This window comes from Leptodactylus fuscus, chromosome 9 (assembly GCF_031893055.1).
Source record: "Leptodactylus fuscus isolate aLepFus1 chromosome 9, aLepFus1.hap2, whole genome shotgun sequence".
Lineage (NCBI taxonomy): Eukaryota > Metazoa > Chordata > Amphibia > Anura > Leptodactylidae > Leptodactylus > Leptodactylus fuscus.
Window position 1 is genome coordinate 37804697 of NC_134273.1, and position 15124 is coordinate 37819820.

The 15124-nt window shown below is 43.2% G+C and overlaps 3 protein-coding genes across 6 annotated transcripts in view; 2 read left to right on the forward strand and 1 right to left on the reverse strand.

The window, feature by feature from the left end:
* The window catches only part of STIMATE (STIM activating enhancer), a 372954-nt gene extending 368934 nt beyond the window's left edge, over positions 1-4020 (forward strand). The window contains exon 9 of the mRNA XM_075286869.1: positions 4010-4020. The gene's annotated coding sequence lies outside the window, so the exon portion shown is untranslated. The remainder of the gene's footprint in view (positions 1-4009) is intronic.
* PVALB (parvalbumin) overlaps positions 1-15124 on the reverse strand; it is a 166236-nt gene that overhangs the window by 71779 nt on the left and 79333 nt on the right. The gene's annotated exons all lie outside the window — the stretch shown is intronic.
* Positions 1-15124, forward strand: part of NCF4 (neutrophil cytosolic factor 4) — a 78382-nt gene that overhangs the window by 56351 nt on the left and 6907 nt on the right. For all 4 annotated transcript variants that reach the window (XM_075286865.1, XM_075286863.1, XM_075286866.1 and 1 more), the window contains 3 exons: positions 5245-5372; positions 7096-7144; positions 9691-9789. In XM_075286865.1, the coding sequence (XP_075142966.1) occupies positions 5245-5372; positions 7096-7144; positions 9691-9789 (276 nt within the window). The remainder of the gene's footprint in view (positions 1-5244; positions 5373-7095; positions 7145-9690; positions 9790-15124) is intronic.

Below are 15124 nucleotides of genomic sequence, written 5' to 3' on the forward strand. Positions count from 1 at the left end.
CAGGTTCGCCATCGGGACCGTATCCTTTCTCTGGCTCACCCGGCTGATCTGCCGACCTTCCTTCGTGTCCTGAATCTTCCGCCTCTACAGTTGCCGGACTGGTCTTCACTTTTGGCTGATCCTAATCACACTGGTCCTCCTCGCTTGCAATGGGACGCAGCTGATCATCGCCCATTGGATCTACCCCGCTCCCAGACCTCTCAGCGTGGACGACGGTCCACTTCAACACGATTGTTGCCTCCGTGACCTATGCTTGCGGTCTTCCTCCTCTCTGACAGGACGCTTTTGCATTTCTGTTCCTTAGTTGTTCTGCAGTTATGTTGCGATTCTGATGTGACTGTTTTTGCCCATGTTCTTGTTTTTTCAGGTCTCTAGTAATGTTATTGCACCGTGTTTATTGTCGTATAGGCTCTGTTGTAAATTTCATGTGTCGGAGCCGGAGTACTTCTGCTCTGGATCGTTCTGTTTTTTCTTTTTCTCTTTTCTTTTTTCTTTTCTGATTCTTGTCTTTCTACCACTCCTTGGCTTGCGTCTTGTCTTCTTCGTCCCCACATAGTTTGGTCCCAGCCGAGCGGGGCCTGTTGGAGACCTGTGCTCCGGCCCATTTAGTTCCCTTTGAGGGCAACCCCACAGCCCTCTTCCTTTTCTTTTTGTTTATCTCCCTCCCCTCTTGTTTTATTTGTTGTTCTTCTTGACCTTTTCTAGTTGCTTTACTCTGTTGATCTGTCTCCCGTTCTTCCCCCCCTCTTCCCCTTAGGATGGCGGACATCTCTGTGTCGTCCTTTAATGTTAAAGGTCTTAATGTTCCGGAGAAACGCTCGCAAATTCTGTATGATGCGCATAAGCGCAAAGTACAGATTCTGTGCCTCCAGGAGACGCATTTTTTATCTGAACGTGTTCCGGTGATCAAGAATCGGTACTTTCCGCTTTGGTTCCACAGTAGTAGCCAACAAGGTAAGGTCAGGGGTGTAGCTGTCTTCTTTCATAAGAATTTACCGATCAAAGTCTTAGACTCTTTGTCTGATGTAAATGCCAGGTACTTATTTTTGATCTGTGAAATCTCTGGGGTGATGTACACTATTGCTAATATATATGCCCCTAATACTGATCAGGTCCCTTTTCTCTTGTCTACGCTAGCGGCCCTCCAAGATTTCGCTAAGGGTCATTTGATTGTGTGTGGGGACTTTAATCTTGCCCTCAACCCCTTATTGGATACTTCGTCGGGCAGGTCCCAGCTTTCGTACGGAGCTATTAATAGGGTTAGAAGATTTTTGAATTCTATGCTTTTGTGTGACGTCTGGCGCATCTTCCATCCTCTGGACAGGGACTATTCCTTTTTCTCTCCCCCGCATAACTCGTATAGTAGGATTGATTATGTTTTCCTCTCTCATGATCTCCTCTCGTTGGTGACTGCTTCCGCAATCGACTTGACTTTCCTCTCTGACCATGCTCCTGTTTCTTGCTCTTTTCGCCCCCCGTCCTCGTGCCCTCGTTCTAATACCTGGAGACTGAACGAATCTCTGCTTCTTGATGTTCAATGCTTAGCTGATCTGAAACTCTCCACCTCTCACTTTCTTCAGGATCACGCGCACGATACCACCTCTCTCCCCATCCAATGGGAGGCCCTGAAGTGTGTGCTTCGTGGGGTCCTGATGAAACACGGGGCTCGCCTGAAGAGGGAGGCAGGTCTTAGACTTTGCTCGCTCTTGTCTGATTTGGCATCCTTGGAGACCCAGCACAAGCGATCTCTTCAGCAGTCGACGTTGGCCGCTCTAACGACCATGCGTCAGGAAATAAAAGCTTTGCTCGAGCACAGGCAGCAGAGATTGCGTCAATTGGGACAGCGTTCTTTTTATGAGTGGGGAAACAAGGCGGGGCGCCTTCTTGCGAGAGCTGTACGTGATCGCCGTGCTGCCTCCCACGTTTTGGCTGTTAAGAAACCGTCGGGCGCCATTACGCATATTACATCTGACATTGCCTCTGCTTTCTCGGACTATTATAGCTCCCTCTATCATCTCCCTTCTCCCGACTCTTCTCCCTCTTCTTCGCCTTCCACTCCTACTTTAGCGCAATATGTGGCGGCAACTGCTTTGCCGTCCTTGTCACGTGATGACGCGGCTCTGCTTGAGGCCCCGTTTACGGCACAGGAATTGGAGGCGGGTATCTCAGCTCTCCCGGGAGGTAAGAGCCCCGGCCCTGATGGCTACACGGCTCGGTTTTATAAGGCTCTTACAGCTGAGCTGCTCCTGCCCCTTTTGCGCGCTTTCAACTCAGTCTCTTCTGATACGCCCTTCCCCTCCTCCTTTCTCCAAGCGCACATTACCGTTTTACCTAAGGAGGGTAAGGATCATACCCTCTGTTCCAGCTATAGACCCATCTCCCTTCTTAATACCGATGCAAAATTATATGCCAAACTGATAGCCAACCGACTCAGCCCACACATGGGGGATCTTATTCACCCAGATCAAGTAGGTTTTGTCCCCTGTAGGGAGGCTCGTGATAATACCTTGAAGGCCTTCTCCGCCATCCGTCATGCTCAGCGTTCAAGTACGCCTATGTTACTTTTATCCCTGGATGCGGAGAAGGCCTTCGACAGGGTGGACTGGAGATTCTTAGAGGCCACGCTTCTTCAACTAGGACTTGGCCCATCTATGCTCACCCGCATTCGAGCTCTTTATAATTTCCCTGTGGCTCGGGTTATAGTTAATGGCTCTCTCTCCTCTCCTTTTGTTATCCATAATGGGATGCGTCAGGGCTGCCCCCTTTCCCCCTTATTATATGCCCTGGTCATGGAACATCTTTTGGTGGCGCTTAGGAAGAACCCTGATATTAATGGCCTGAGGGCAGGAGGCTTACACTTAAAGGTTTCCGCATTCGCTGATGATGTCCTCCTCTTTGTCACACAGCCCCTTACGTCTCTTCCTTCTATTCTCAAAGAGATTATACTTTACAGTTCTTATAGCAATTATAAAATAAATCTCTCTAAAAGCTCTGCGCTTAATGTTTCCTTGCCTGCGGCGGATCTCAGCTCTCTGCGCGCCTCTTTCCCCTTCCAATGGTCTCACAAGTCGATACGATATCTGGGAGTTCAGCTTCCTAGTTTCCTTCCAGACACCTACTCACTGAACTTTCTTCCCCTTCTACGCATACTGCGAACTGATCTCGATCGTTGGGACGCTAAGGGCCTCTCCTGGTTGGGGCGCATCAACATACTGAAAATGAACGTTCTCCCCCGTCTATTGTATCTCTTTCAAACGGTCCCCTGTATACTTCCGGCGTCTTTTTTCGCGATGGTCAAACAGGCTTTTTGTAAGTTTATTTGGTCTTCTAAACCCCCTCGCATTGCTCGGAGTACTTTATCCCGGTCTAAGAAGAAGGGAGGCCTGGCAGTGCCTGACTGCTCGAAGTATTACCTCGCAGCGGTCGCCTCGCGTATTCTTGATTGGCATCACTCATCTTGCTCTAAGCTCTGGGTTGCCTTGGAGGAGTCTTTGAGCCCTATACCGCTCACGGCGCTCCCTTGGCTCCATAAGAAATATTGGACAGACTGCAAACCATATCTGCTTCCGTTTGTTGCGAGTCAAACTATGGGGGTGTGTCGAATTTATAGTGGTATGCGGTTGCTTTTCCGGAATGATGGCCCTCTGACTTCGGTCTCGGGCAACCCCGACTTTCCAGCTGCGTTTAGCTCTTCTTTTTTGGGTCGCCCCCCTACCCACCCTCTCCTTCGACTCACGCATGTTACTTCTGCCTCCGCTCTCCTTCCCCGCTCAGACTTGTTGGCTTTAGCCTCCAGACCGGACTCAATGGCTGCCCAGTGGCACTGCTCCCAACTGTCCCATTTTTACTTCTCCTTGAAGCGTTCACAAGATGTTCATAGGCCACTTCTGCCCTTGGAGCACCTCTGTCTCTCTGCTTCTCGGCCGGAACACACGGTCTCTCTGCTATACAACTCCCTGTTGGAGAGTCCGGAGGATGGCTTACCACCCTTTGTCAGGGGGTGGGAAAGGGAGCTGGGGGTGGCATTCTCGCCGGGTGTGTGGTCGTCAGCCATCGAGATGTGTCATAAATTCTCTATCTCCTGTAAGGCTCAGGAGACCAACTATAAGATCCTCTCTAGGTGGTACAGGGTTCCGACTCTGCTCCACACCATCTTTCCGACCACCTCAGATAGGTGTTGGAGATGTCTCAACGACCGTGGCACGATGGCTCACATCTGGTGGGGGTGTCCCCTTCTTCGCCCTTATTGGGATGGCGTGCGAGGGGTTATTCGTCAAGTGACGGGTGTTGTCTTGGACGATGATCCTGCCCCTCTTCTTCTTTCCCTTTTCCCTCGAAAATTTCGAAAATCCATTCGCAAGTTATTGGGGTTTATGTTGGTAGCTGCTCGTTCAGTCATCCCGAGGCTGTGGAAGTCCCAGTCCCCCCCCACACTCCTTTCCTGGCTAAAGGAGTTCCTCCATATCCATACCATGGAGGATATGCTGGCGATGCTTCGCCCTGATGACCGTCTTCACCGTCAGACTTGGCTGCTGTGGAACATGTTCTATTACTCCTCAGATTTTCGTTCCCTTTTTCCCTCCTCACCCTTGTGAGCCTACCTACTTTATACATTTTTTTTTCCTGTTATCTGCTTTTCTGGTTCTTGTATAGTTTTACCTAGTGCTCTAATATTGAAGATCACTGCTTTTTCTGTTTTGCTATTACAATTTGTTATGGCTTTTGTTACCCTCACTTCTTCAGTTACCTGATTAACTGTATTGCATTGTTCATTGTAACTCTGCTGCGTCAGAGTCCGCCTCCCCCTCTCCCTGTTCCTTTTCCCTGTTCCCCTATATACTTTTTCCCTTTTTCCTTCCCATTGTTTCCCCGACTTTTCCCTCCCTTTCCTCCCTCCCCTTCCCTTTTGTTTGACCCTTGGAAAAATCTTTAATAAAAATTTAATGTTGAAAAAAATAAATAAATAAAGAGCAGATCCTTTTTCAGATTTCAGGCTCTTTTATGCTAAAGCCCCACGTAATGGGCTGCAGCAAAAAACGTGCTGCGAAAGCGCATGGTAGCTTTTAACGCAGTGGTGTTCATAGAAAGTGACTTTCTGCTTCCATTATACCTATACTTTTCTGTCCTATGTTTCAGTCAGTATAATTGACATGCTGTGATTACCAAAATCACAATAAAGGGTTAATTAAGTTCTCATACTACCACATCTAAAAATGCTTTGCCTTTTCCACCTCCATCCTACAGGCACTTCTAAACTCACCTGTCTGGATTTTACTAGATGAAGATCTTCGGCTATTCTTCTACCAAACAGCAGATGACAGCCAAAGAATCCCTCGAGCCTTGCGAAGGTTACGTCCTCAGACTCGGAAAATGTATGACGTTCATTGTTTCATTGCATATTTAATGTGTTATTTCTTTCTCAATAGCTATAGCAGGGATAGACCTTACTGACCTCACCATAGTTCATTGTGTAAATCTCCAACCATAATATAATGGCCCTATAGAATGGGTCTGTTTTATTAATAGCCTAAATGGGTCAAAAATATTGCATCGTTGATAGAAGTGACAGCACAATAATGTGATGTTAGGTTGACTGTATTCATGGGAGCTGATGGCCACTATAGACATGGTTTGAAATCAAAGCCCTATCTGTGAAAAAAATGCATAAATCTTATTGCTAATCTTATGGTGTGTTGAATTAAAAAAAAATAAAACTAAAGAGTTCTCATCCAAATGAAAGTTATATAATGAAAATTACAGCTATAGTAAATTGTAGAATACATCAGTATTACAGCTCTGTTCATTGGATGTTTTTAAAAGCATCAATTATTTGTTAAAAAAAAAAACAAGTAACAAAATAGTGCACCATGTAAAATAAATCACATTGTGAGGCCTGCTGGTCTGTACACAGACTGGGCCAGGAGGAAGCAAGTAGAGGTACAGTAACTCCAGCAAGGGTTAACTCCACTGAGAACAGCCGGACAGGGAAAGAGCGGACTGATGTATTATTTGAAGAGAACATCCTCACGGGCTGCCCATCAGGTCAGGGAACAATGATCTATTTATTGCTCCATTCCTGACCTGACAGCAGGTCCGCTCATTCCCTTTTTGGCCATTCACAATGGAGTTAACCCTTGCTGGAGTTACCTCTGCTTCTTGCTTGCTATCTGCCGTGCTAGGCAAATATCTCTCAAGAGTAGCACGTGTTTTGAGGGTTGTCAACCCCAACCTTAAAGAATACCAGGCCAGTAACCCCTTCCCATGCGTTTTCATACACATTAAATAAAAGTTGGTTAAACCTGCCTGAAACAAGAATGGCTACCATAATTATATTAATGTTTATGTTCTGGAAAATGTTAAAAAAAACAGGGATCAGGCTTGGAGGATGTTGAAGATGTGTCTGGAATGCAAGTGAATGGGAAAGTTAGAAGTTAGATATAGGTTATGTTAAGTGGGCTCTTCCACTATGTAAGGTCCACAATCGACCCCTTGGATTTAATAATCCTTAAAGGACTGTTCTTCCTTCATCTACTAAGACTCTTGTTTAATGTAGAATTTCACAAATAGTCTGCCACTAAGTTATAGATTACACAGAATGCCTGTAATGCTCAGTGTATCCTTCCCATAGATAAGGTTGTTTTTCAAGGGTGCAACAAGCAAAACCATTCCTCTAAAGAAATATTTAGAAATACAATGGGGAAATTTATTCCGTACACCAGTCTTAATAAATTTCCTGGCAGGTGAAAAACGTACCTGAATTATTAAGTGTCTCCAGCCTCTTAATAATTCAGTCGTACTCCCATGCAGTAGAATTAAGATGTTTACCAGAGGAACTGGCGTGGATTTTAGGTATAACTCATAAAAGCTTTCTGATAGGAATTCTAGTAAATTTGCAATATATAGCAAAGCTCTGTCCAATTTCGGTCAAGGAATACCCATCTACACCAAAAGTGCAGGATTTTATCTGAAAAGCGCTGCAGAAAAAAAGCACTTTTTGGCTGCGGATCACTACATATTTTTCTCATATAAAAAATGCACAGAAAAACACAACAAAAACTCAATGACAAACATATTCCTGTATTTTTTCTCTAACAGTAAGAAGAATTCCCATCACATCTCAGACATGGAGCGACCCCGGGCAGAGGTAATACTATTATATGGAGGAGATGGTCATACCATAGAGATCCCAAGTGTCTATAATAAAATCTATGTAATTAAGATGTGAACTCTATTATCCAAGGATTACCTAAGTAACTAGATGGGGAGTTCATCTCTAGGGTCATCCGTTCACCTTATCTGCACTGCCGCATTCCCTAATAGAAGTAATTCAATAAGGACGATTACCATATACTTTCAACAATCCAATCTTAATGGTATAACATTTAACATCATTACATATCATAATCTTCAGGAACTGCTTGAGACATACTTGGCATTGTGCTAGGGATTGTGGTTGTTCGATATAATGAGCAGGCTAATGTATTTATAGATCAGAGCTCAGAGCTCGATGTCTCCATAATAGGCCTATGCAATTCCAATTCCGTATAGATGCTTATATGTAAATGAGATGGGGTCATATAGAAAGAGAGGGCGTGTCTTATCATTATGAGTCACAAAGTTCAGCATTAGTTCTGCGTGTCTTATATTTATGCGAGATGCCTCGTAAGTAGGTGATAGAATTCCATTGAATGTATACAATATAGTAAACCATTTAAAGTACTGAAAATTCTGGAAATTACGTCTAGAACTATATCTGGTAGAGCATTTAAACCTGACTCTAGCTTCACATCTGTGCTTGGGTTTCTGTTCTTTGAGTCCGCATGGGCACCCAAAAAACGTAAACCCAATACTATTAAAAAGTGGTTTCTTGTGGAAATCCACGGACCCCATAGACTATAGTGGGTTATGCCGGGTTTCCACCTGAAAAGTGCTTATAGGACTTTTCTCTCTGCATTTTTCAAGTGGATTTAGGGATGGTATCCACAAATGGAGGATTGGCACAGGTGCTCATGTACAACTAGTACACCCACACATACATGACACACGCCAATCAACATTCTCATCATATGCAACATCTGCTCCATACACACACACAAGTCATATGCCACACAGGTAACACTGACCCACTGGATATATCCTGCAAGGTTGGCACCTACATGCTTGACACAATGTTATACTGCACACCAACCACTTACATTTACTAGTCTTCTTTTGAATGTAGAGCAGGCACAGGTGTGAACCTAGCCAGTGGCATAACTACCGGGGTAGCGGCTGCCACAGGGCCCGGGACACTATCACTGCGTTTTTTTTCTTTTCTTAATAGGCCATTACGGGCCCTATTTACTTACCGATCCTGGCAGGGGCTGGGATCGGTAAGTGATGCCATGGGCCCCACAAACATCATTATTATACTCGGGGGTCTTTTCAGACCCCGAGTATAATGATCGGAGGTCTAGGGGAGGTAAGGGACCATAAGAAACCATGTTACTTACCTCTCCGGGCAGGTTCAGGCCTACTTCTGGATGCTCCCTAACGTGACATGTTACGTCCCGGGTCATGTGACGTCCCAGACATCATTGAAGAAGGCCGACACCACCGAGGACTGCAGCGGAGCCAGAGATAGGTAAGTAACATTGTTTTTTATGTTTGTATCCCTTCTCGGTCTCCGATTATTATACTCTGGAGTCTGAAAAGACCCCAGAGTATAATAATTGTTCATGGGTGTCCACAGTGGGGCATAATAGTGTGTGCAGGGGCCACTAGGGAAATAATAGTGTGTGCAGGGGTCACTATGGGTTATAATACAGTGTGCAGGGGCCACTATGGGTTATAATACAGTGTGCAGGGGCCACTATGTGGCATAATAGTGTTTACAGGGGCCACTAAGGGGAGTAATAGAGAGCACATGAATGTGGGGGGTCGGTCGGGGACTTCAGCGGGCGTCGTGGGGGGGGGGCATGTCAAATGTTCGCTATGGGGCCCCGCCGTTCCTAGTTACGCCATTGAACCTAGCCTTAGTGCAGATGGTTTTATTATTTAGTCTAAGGACGTGTTCACGATACTAAAGATATGATTGAGTAAGTAACTTTATCCTAATCTTTGCATAGCTCCTACTCAATGAGGGAACAGCAGGTATTGTGCCAATACATAAGACCCATTATTTCCTCTTGTCAATAAAGAGAACGTCAGTGTCCCTAATATCTCTGAGTCTCATCTGCTACACTAAATTTAATGTGACTTTTTTGCCTTATATTTTGATATACAGATTTTTTTTTCCCTCTGGATTTTTTATCTGGATATACTGATTTTTTTTTCACTTTTGCTTCACGAAATTTGACCTGTGCAGAAATAGAAATAAGACATAGAGGGTTAATTCTCCAATGAGGCTTCACCCAGGATTTTATAGAGAGTGGAAGCAGAGAGCACAGGAGAACTGCAATGCAGTGGAAGCTATACTTCTCAGTACGAGGCGTATCTGCCAGTGCACTGTATATAATAGTATTATGAATTTATCCTATCTATCTATCTATCTATCTATCTATCTATCTATCTATCTATCTATCTATCCATCCATCCATCCATCCATCCATCCATCCATCTATCTATCTATCTATCTGTCTATCCAACAATCCATCCATCTTCTCATCTATGTTCCTCTGGTTAATGAAGTATTTTTATTTCCAATATTAGGCTCTCTTTGACTTTAAAGGAAACGCTGACCAAGAGCTGAACTTTAAGTGTGGAGATCTTATATATCTTTTAAGTCGAGTCAACCAGAACTGGTTGGAGGTAAGAAAGATAGGTTTGCACTTGGTTTTGAAGAAATACATTTCAGTGAATGTTAGAGGGGTTTTCAGAGAGTTAAATATTGATGTCTTCTTGACCTCACCTTTAATTAATAGAGTTGCCAAATAACAGTCAGATCCTAGTTCCAGACATGAAAATTGAATACAGTACAGTGACTCACAGATAACATCTCTGACAGTAGGCATCTGCTTTCCTTTTTCTTGTCTATATCTAGGGCCACCATGATAACTTCTTCAAGCCTTGACTTGTAACAACACACAAACTTGCTCTCCTGCATCAATGCCTCTACATAGTGATAGTGCCCCCCTTTGCATAATTCCTCTATTGTTCCCACCACAAAATCATAATGTCACCTTTGTGGAACACGATGATAGTGGCCTCCTTGGTGCTTGCACACAATAGTAATACCCTTTGTACCTCTAAAAATACCTAACAGTGACCTCACTTGTACCCCTGCACAAGTGGTCTCCTTCACAAATAACTGCTCTCCCCTTTGGCCCTTCACAAATAGTTGCCCCCTTTATGACTTTATACATGTGAACCAAAAGAAATATAACGAACCAAGGGTGGCCGCGCTAATTAGGCATATGAGACCTTGTAGATTTCAGTCAGTTACTTTGTCTTACGTCTTTATGATACGTAATCAGGTATTAGTCACCAAATTTGTAGGACAGTGTCTTCGGCTTACGACTCTTGGGTCGAACGGTATAAATGCAACTTATTCTGAGGGATATACCCTCAAAATGGAGGACCAGTTGCGCGCTCCTTTCGGTGGAATGAAATGCTGGTACCTGATGTAACAACAACGTGATTTATTTAAGAGAACGCGTTTTGGGGTCCTTTGATACTCCACAGGCACCACCCCTTCATCAGATCTTTAGTGTTCGGCGTTCAGAAGTGTATACACTAAAGATCTGATGAAGGGGTGATGCCTGTGGAGTACCAAAGGACCCCAAAACGCGTTATCTTAAATAAATCACGTTGTTGTTACATCAGCATACCAGCATTTCATTCCACCAAAAGGAGCGCGCAACCGGTTCCTCCATTCTAAATAAGTTGACTTTACACATGGTAATGTGTCTTCTGTAGTTTTTTTTTTTTTTTTAATGTAGATTGTGAGCCCCATATAGGGATCACAATCTACATTTTTCCCTATCAGTAATTCTTTAGAGTATGGGAGGAAATCCACGCAAACACAGGGGGAACATACAAACTCCTTGTAGATATCGTCCTTGGAAGGATTCAAATCCAGGACACCAGCACTGCAAAGCCGCAGCGCTAACCACTGTACCCTGTAGTTTGTATTCTGAACCCATTGCTTCCTTGTAATCTCTATTGATTATCCGAACTACTGGAGTGGAGCACAGATTATTCCGCTCACCAAGTATCACCTCAAACATAAATATTTTCCTGTTGTTCTACATATGTTCTATGTGTGTGGTGAACATTTTGTAATATATGTAATGTTTAGTGGTTGCACATCGGTGGCCATCTTGTGATACGTTCAGCCTTCTTCACTGGGCATCCTCTTTATTGAACCTTTTTTTCGGTTTCATAAAGATGGTTATAGTCAATATGGTTAGGAGTTTTCTTATCTCTTTATGTTCTTCTGAATTTCCTGTTGCTGGTGGCATACTCAGTGTATTGGATTTATTGGTCATCCTTTGGATGTCAGTATCCGCGTTGCTGGATTTTATGGTCGGCAGTGGATGACGCTGAGATAGTGTTTTCGGTAATTCAGCATTTCTAGCGGACAACATGAGAATAAAGTATAACCATTAGTCTTAAGTGTGTCATATATTTCCCACAATCCCGTGAGCCAGTCTTCTATTGTATAACCAGTTCTTCTTACCTATGATGTTTCGGTGAATATCTGTTCCACAATATGACGCACAATAAGGCAAAAATACCTTTTAGATCCTGCCCATGTTCTACAAATTGTCCAACAAGAGGCGTTATCCATCTACTGATGTTGATGAGGTAAGGATAGAGGCTGCAGGCGATATAGTTAGAATAAGTACTGGAAATGCAGTGACATCTATCAGAAAATATCGTAACGCTCAGATATGTGCCCGCTCTGCCATTTGTGACACTACGCAATCTATGCAATCACTTGAGGACTATGGAGTGGCACTTAATACTTCAGAACTCATTTACTTTGACATAATGCATAAAATTCTATTACTTGCAAAATTATAATAATCACCTATGGTAGTAATAAAGTGGTGCAGAAATTTCTCTAATACAATAAAGGGATTCTTTCACAGCATGCGGTATGAAATAGGTTGTACAGCATTAAAAAAATGTCAGATTTCTTCTAAAAACAGCACCACATCTATCCACGGGCTGCCTATGGTATAGCAACCTTAGTCTTATTCATTCCAATAGAGCCAAGCTGCAATACCAGACACAGAACTATACAAACTGTGCAACTGTATAAAGCTATCAGTCTTCTATCTAACTATCAGGGCAAGGTGCAGACTGGATTGCTTGCTTCTTAAAGGGATTCTATCATTAGAATACCCTTTTTACGCTAAATACATGTAGGAATTGCCTTAAGAAAGACTATTCTTCTCTTACCGTTACCATTCTGATCCGCACGACCATTCCTGAGAAATATCTTTTTTCTTCCTTATGCAAATGAGTTTTCTCTCTGCACTGTGGGCGTTCTCCTGTGCTCAAACATCACAGGGGGTGTCCCCTGTGCTGTCCGAAAACTCTCCAGCAACACTTCCATCTTTTTCTCGGCCTCCATACTCTCTCTCACACTGCCATTGCATCTTTGGCCAAAAGCACCGACTGCACATGTCCCTCAGCCATTTTCCTGTGGCCGAAAAGAAGAGGCCACCGGAAAATGGCCGACGGACATGCACAGTTGGCTCCGTCGGCCATTTTCCTATGGCCAAACAGGAGAGGCCACAGGAAAATGGCTGACGGATATGCTCAGTCAGCGCTTATGGAGAAAGACAAGATGGGAGCACAGAAGAAGAGGCAGTCCGCAGAAGAAGACAGAGATGTTGCTGGAGAGTTTTCAAGCAGCACTGGAGATGCCGCTAGTGCTGCGAGAAAACTCATTTACAAAAGAAGATATTTCTCAAGAACGGTGGCGCAGATCAGAATAGTAAAGTTAAGAGAATAGCATTTCTTAAGGCTATTCCTACATGTATTTAGTTTAAAAAGGGTATTTTAATGGTAGAATCCCTTAAGAAAAATGTGACTAAGTATAATCATTGACAAAAACAATAACACACCCGAGACAGAAATGTCAGATTGTGGCAAAACTCAGAATACAGTTATGTCTCAATTAGATATATATATGTTACAACATGTGTAGTCTAATAAGATACTGGGTCTTGCCACAAGAGGGCAGTGTTTCCCTACTGGCCTGTAAAAAGCTCTCAGAGGCTACTTTGGGGTAGTATACCTCTTGGTAAGTGATTGTTGACTACTACACATACACATACACTACTCCACAATGCAATTGAGTACATTTTGCACAGGTGACAGGCTTTAAGAGAAGGATGGTTATTTTTATTATTTGAACAAATTGCCTGCTTTGGCAACCTATGAATGTGAGGATCTACACGTCCGGCATGAAAATCTATGGCCAAAAGTCCTTCAGGACACCATACGGAACCTGTATGCCTCCATGCCCAATCTTATCTCATCTTATATTCAGGCTAGGGGCGGCCAAGCAGGGTACTAGTCTCCATTCAACTGTACAGCTTTCCCCAATATACTTTTTCTTTCACTATAATATTGTATAACATACATATAACATCATTACATTCACATATAGAAAGTTTCATCCCATTCCAACAACTCTTTCTTGGTGCAATACTCTTTCTGCCACTGAGTGTATATATTTGAGTTTTCCAGGCCCTAGAAAGCCAATGGGGCAGATTTACTAATCCTGGAAACAATTAGACTTTTGCAAACTTTAACTAGTTGTTCTTAAAATGCACCAGATTTATCACAGTGGCTTATGCCAGATGCTATATTTGGTGTTTCTTTAGACTGCCTAGTTTATACCACCCATTAGTTGGCTTACTTTGTGCCAACATTTTGTGCACTGTGGCATCTCTTAAGCCACCCATGTTTTACATTAAACCACAAGGCCAGAAAAGTATCTAAAACATTTAATACATTTGATGCCATTGATGCATTTTGATGCATCTCCTAATGATTTACAAATTTGTTCTACAACCACATATGAGGCAAGAATACATAAGACACTCACAGTTCTTTTCCTATCATTGTGTAAAGGGCTGCAATGATCTCTCAGTCCACAAAATCTAAACTGTGATCCTAATTTTGATGGACCAATGACCATAATGTATACGGTATGAATAGAGTGGACGTCTATCCTATAGAACAGTTGTGATGTATTCTGAGTCTTTTTTATAGCTAATTTGCATAGGTTCCATTGAGTCACGTTGGAAGTTGCATTCTGTGTGCAGAAGGAGGACACAGCGGGCTAATACAGAATATCAGTCAAACTCAATAGAATGTTTTAAAATGAACCCCACAATGTTACTGATAGCAAATCTTATAATATCTTTCTTATTTTATAAAGTGAGTCTATCACCAGACCCAGCATTTCAGCCCAGCGCCACAGATAGATAGGTGAAGGTCACCTGTATCAAGTGGTGCCTTCCCCTTGTGAATTGGTGCCTCCGATTTTGGAGCAATGAATGTGTTGCTGCTTACCTCTCTGAAGTAATGGCAATGCCCATGTTGCTCCAAAGAGATCCATAGTGATATCTTGGCAATGGAGGAACTGATCCATAAAATGAAGAAACCGCTTGATTGACTAAGATAGGTTCTGGTGACAGACTCCCTTTAACATAAAAGATTGTAGATGCATAATGCTCAGTCTAGAAGAATCTCTTCTAGAGTACAGGCAGGATATACAGGACGTGTTTGCCTTATTTGGTTTCATATTGTAAATATATAACTTGATCATGGCATGTAAGATGAATGGATAACATATTACAAGGATCAGTGTTCTGGGCTCATGGGAAATCTTTGATCTCTAGAAATATTGGATTGCTAAAGGCACCATCTCAGTGTAGTCAATGGGAAAATCAAGTGACGAGAGCAACTCTCAATAAGGCATGGACACTGGTTCTAGACTAGTCAAGGCCATTATTACAAAAACTGCCAACCGTGTAGGGTTTTCTTATGCAGTAGTGTTGATGGTACATTGGTAATGGTGAAACTGAGGAGCAGCCAGAAGTCTTGTCAACGAAAGGGGTCAGAGGTGGATGAAAGCAAGCCTTCAGACAAAGGGGTGGACCACAGTTATGCAAATTGT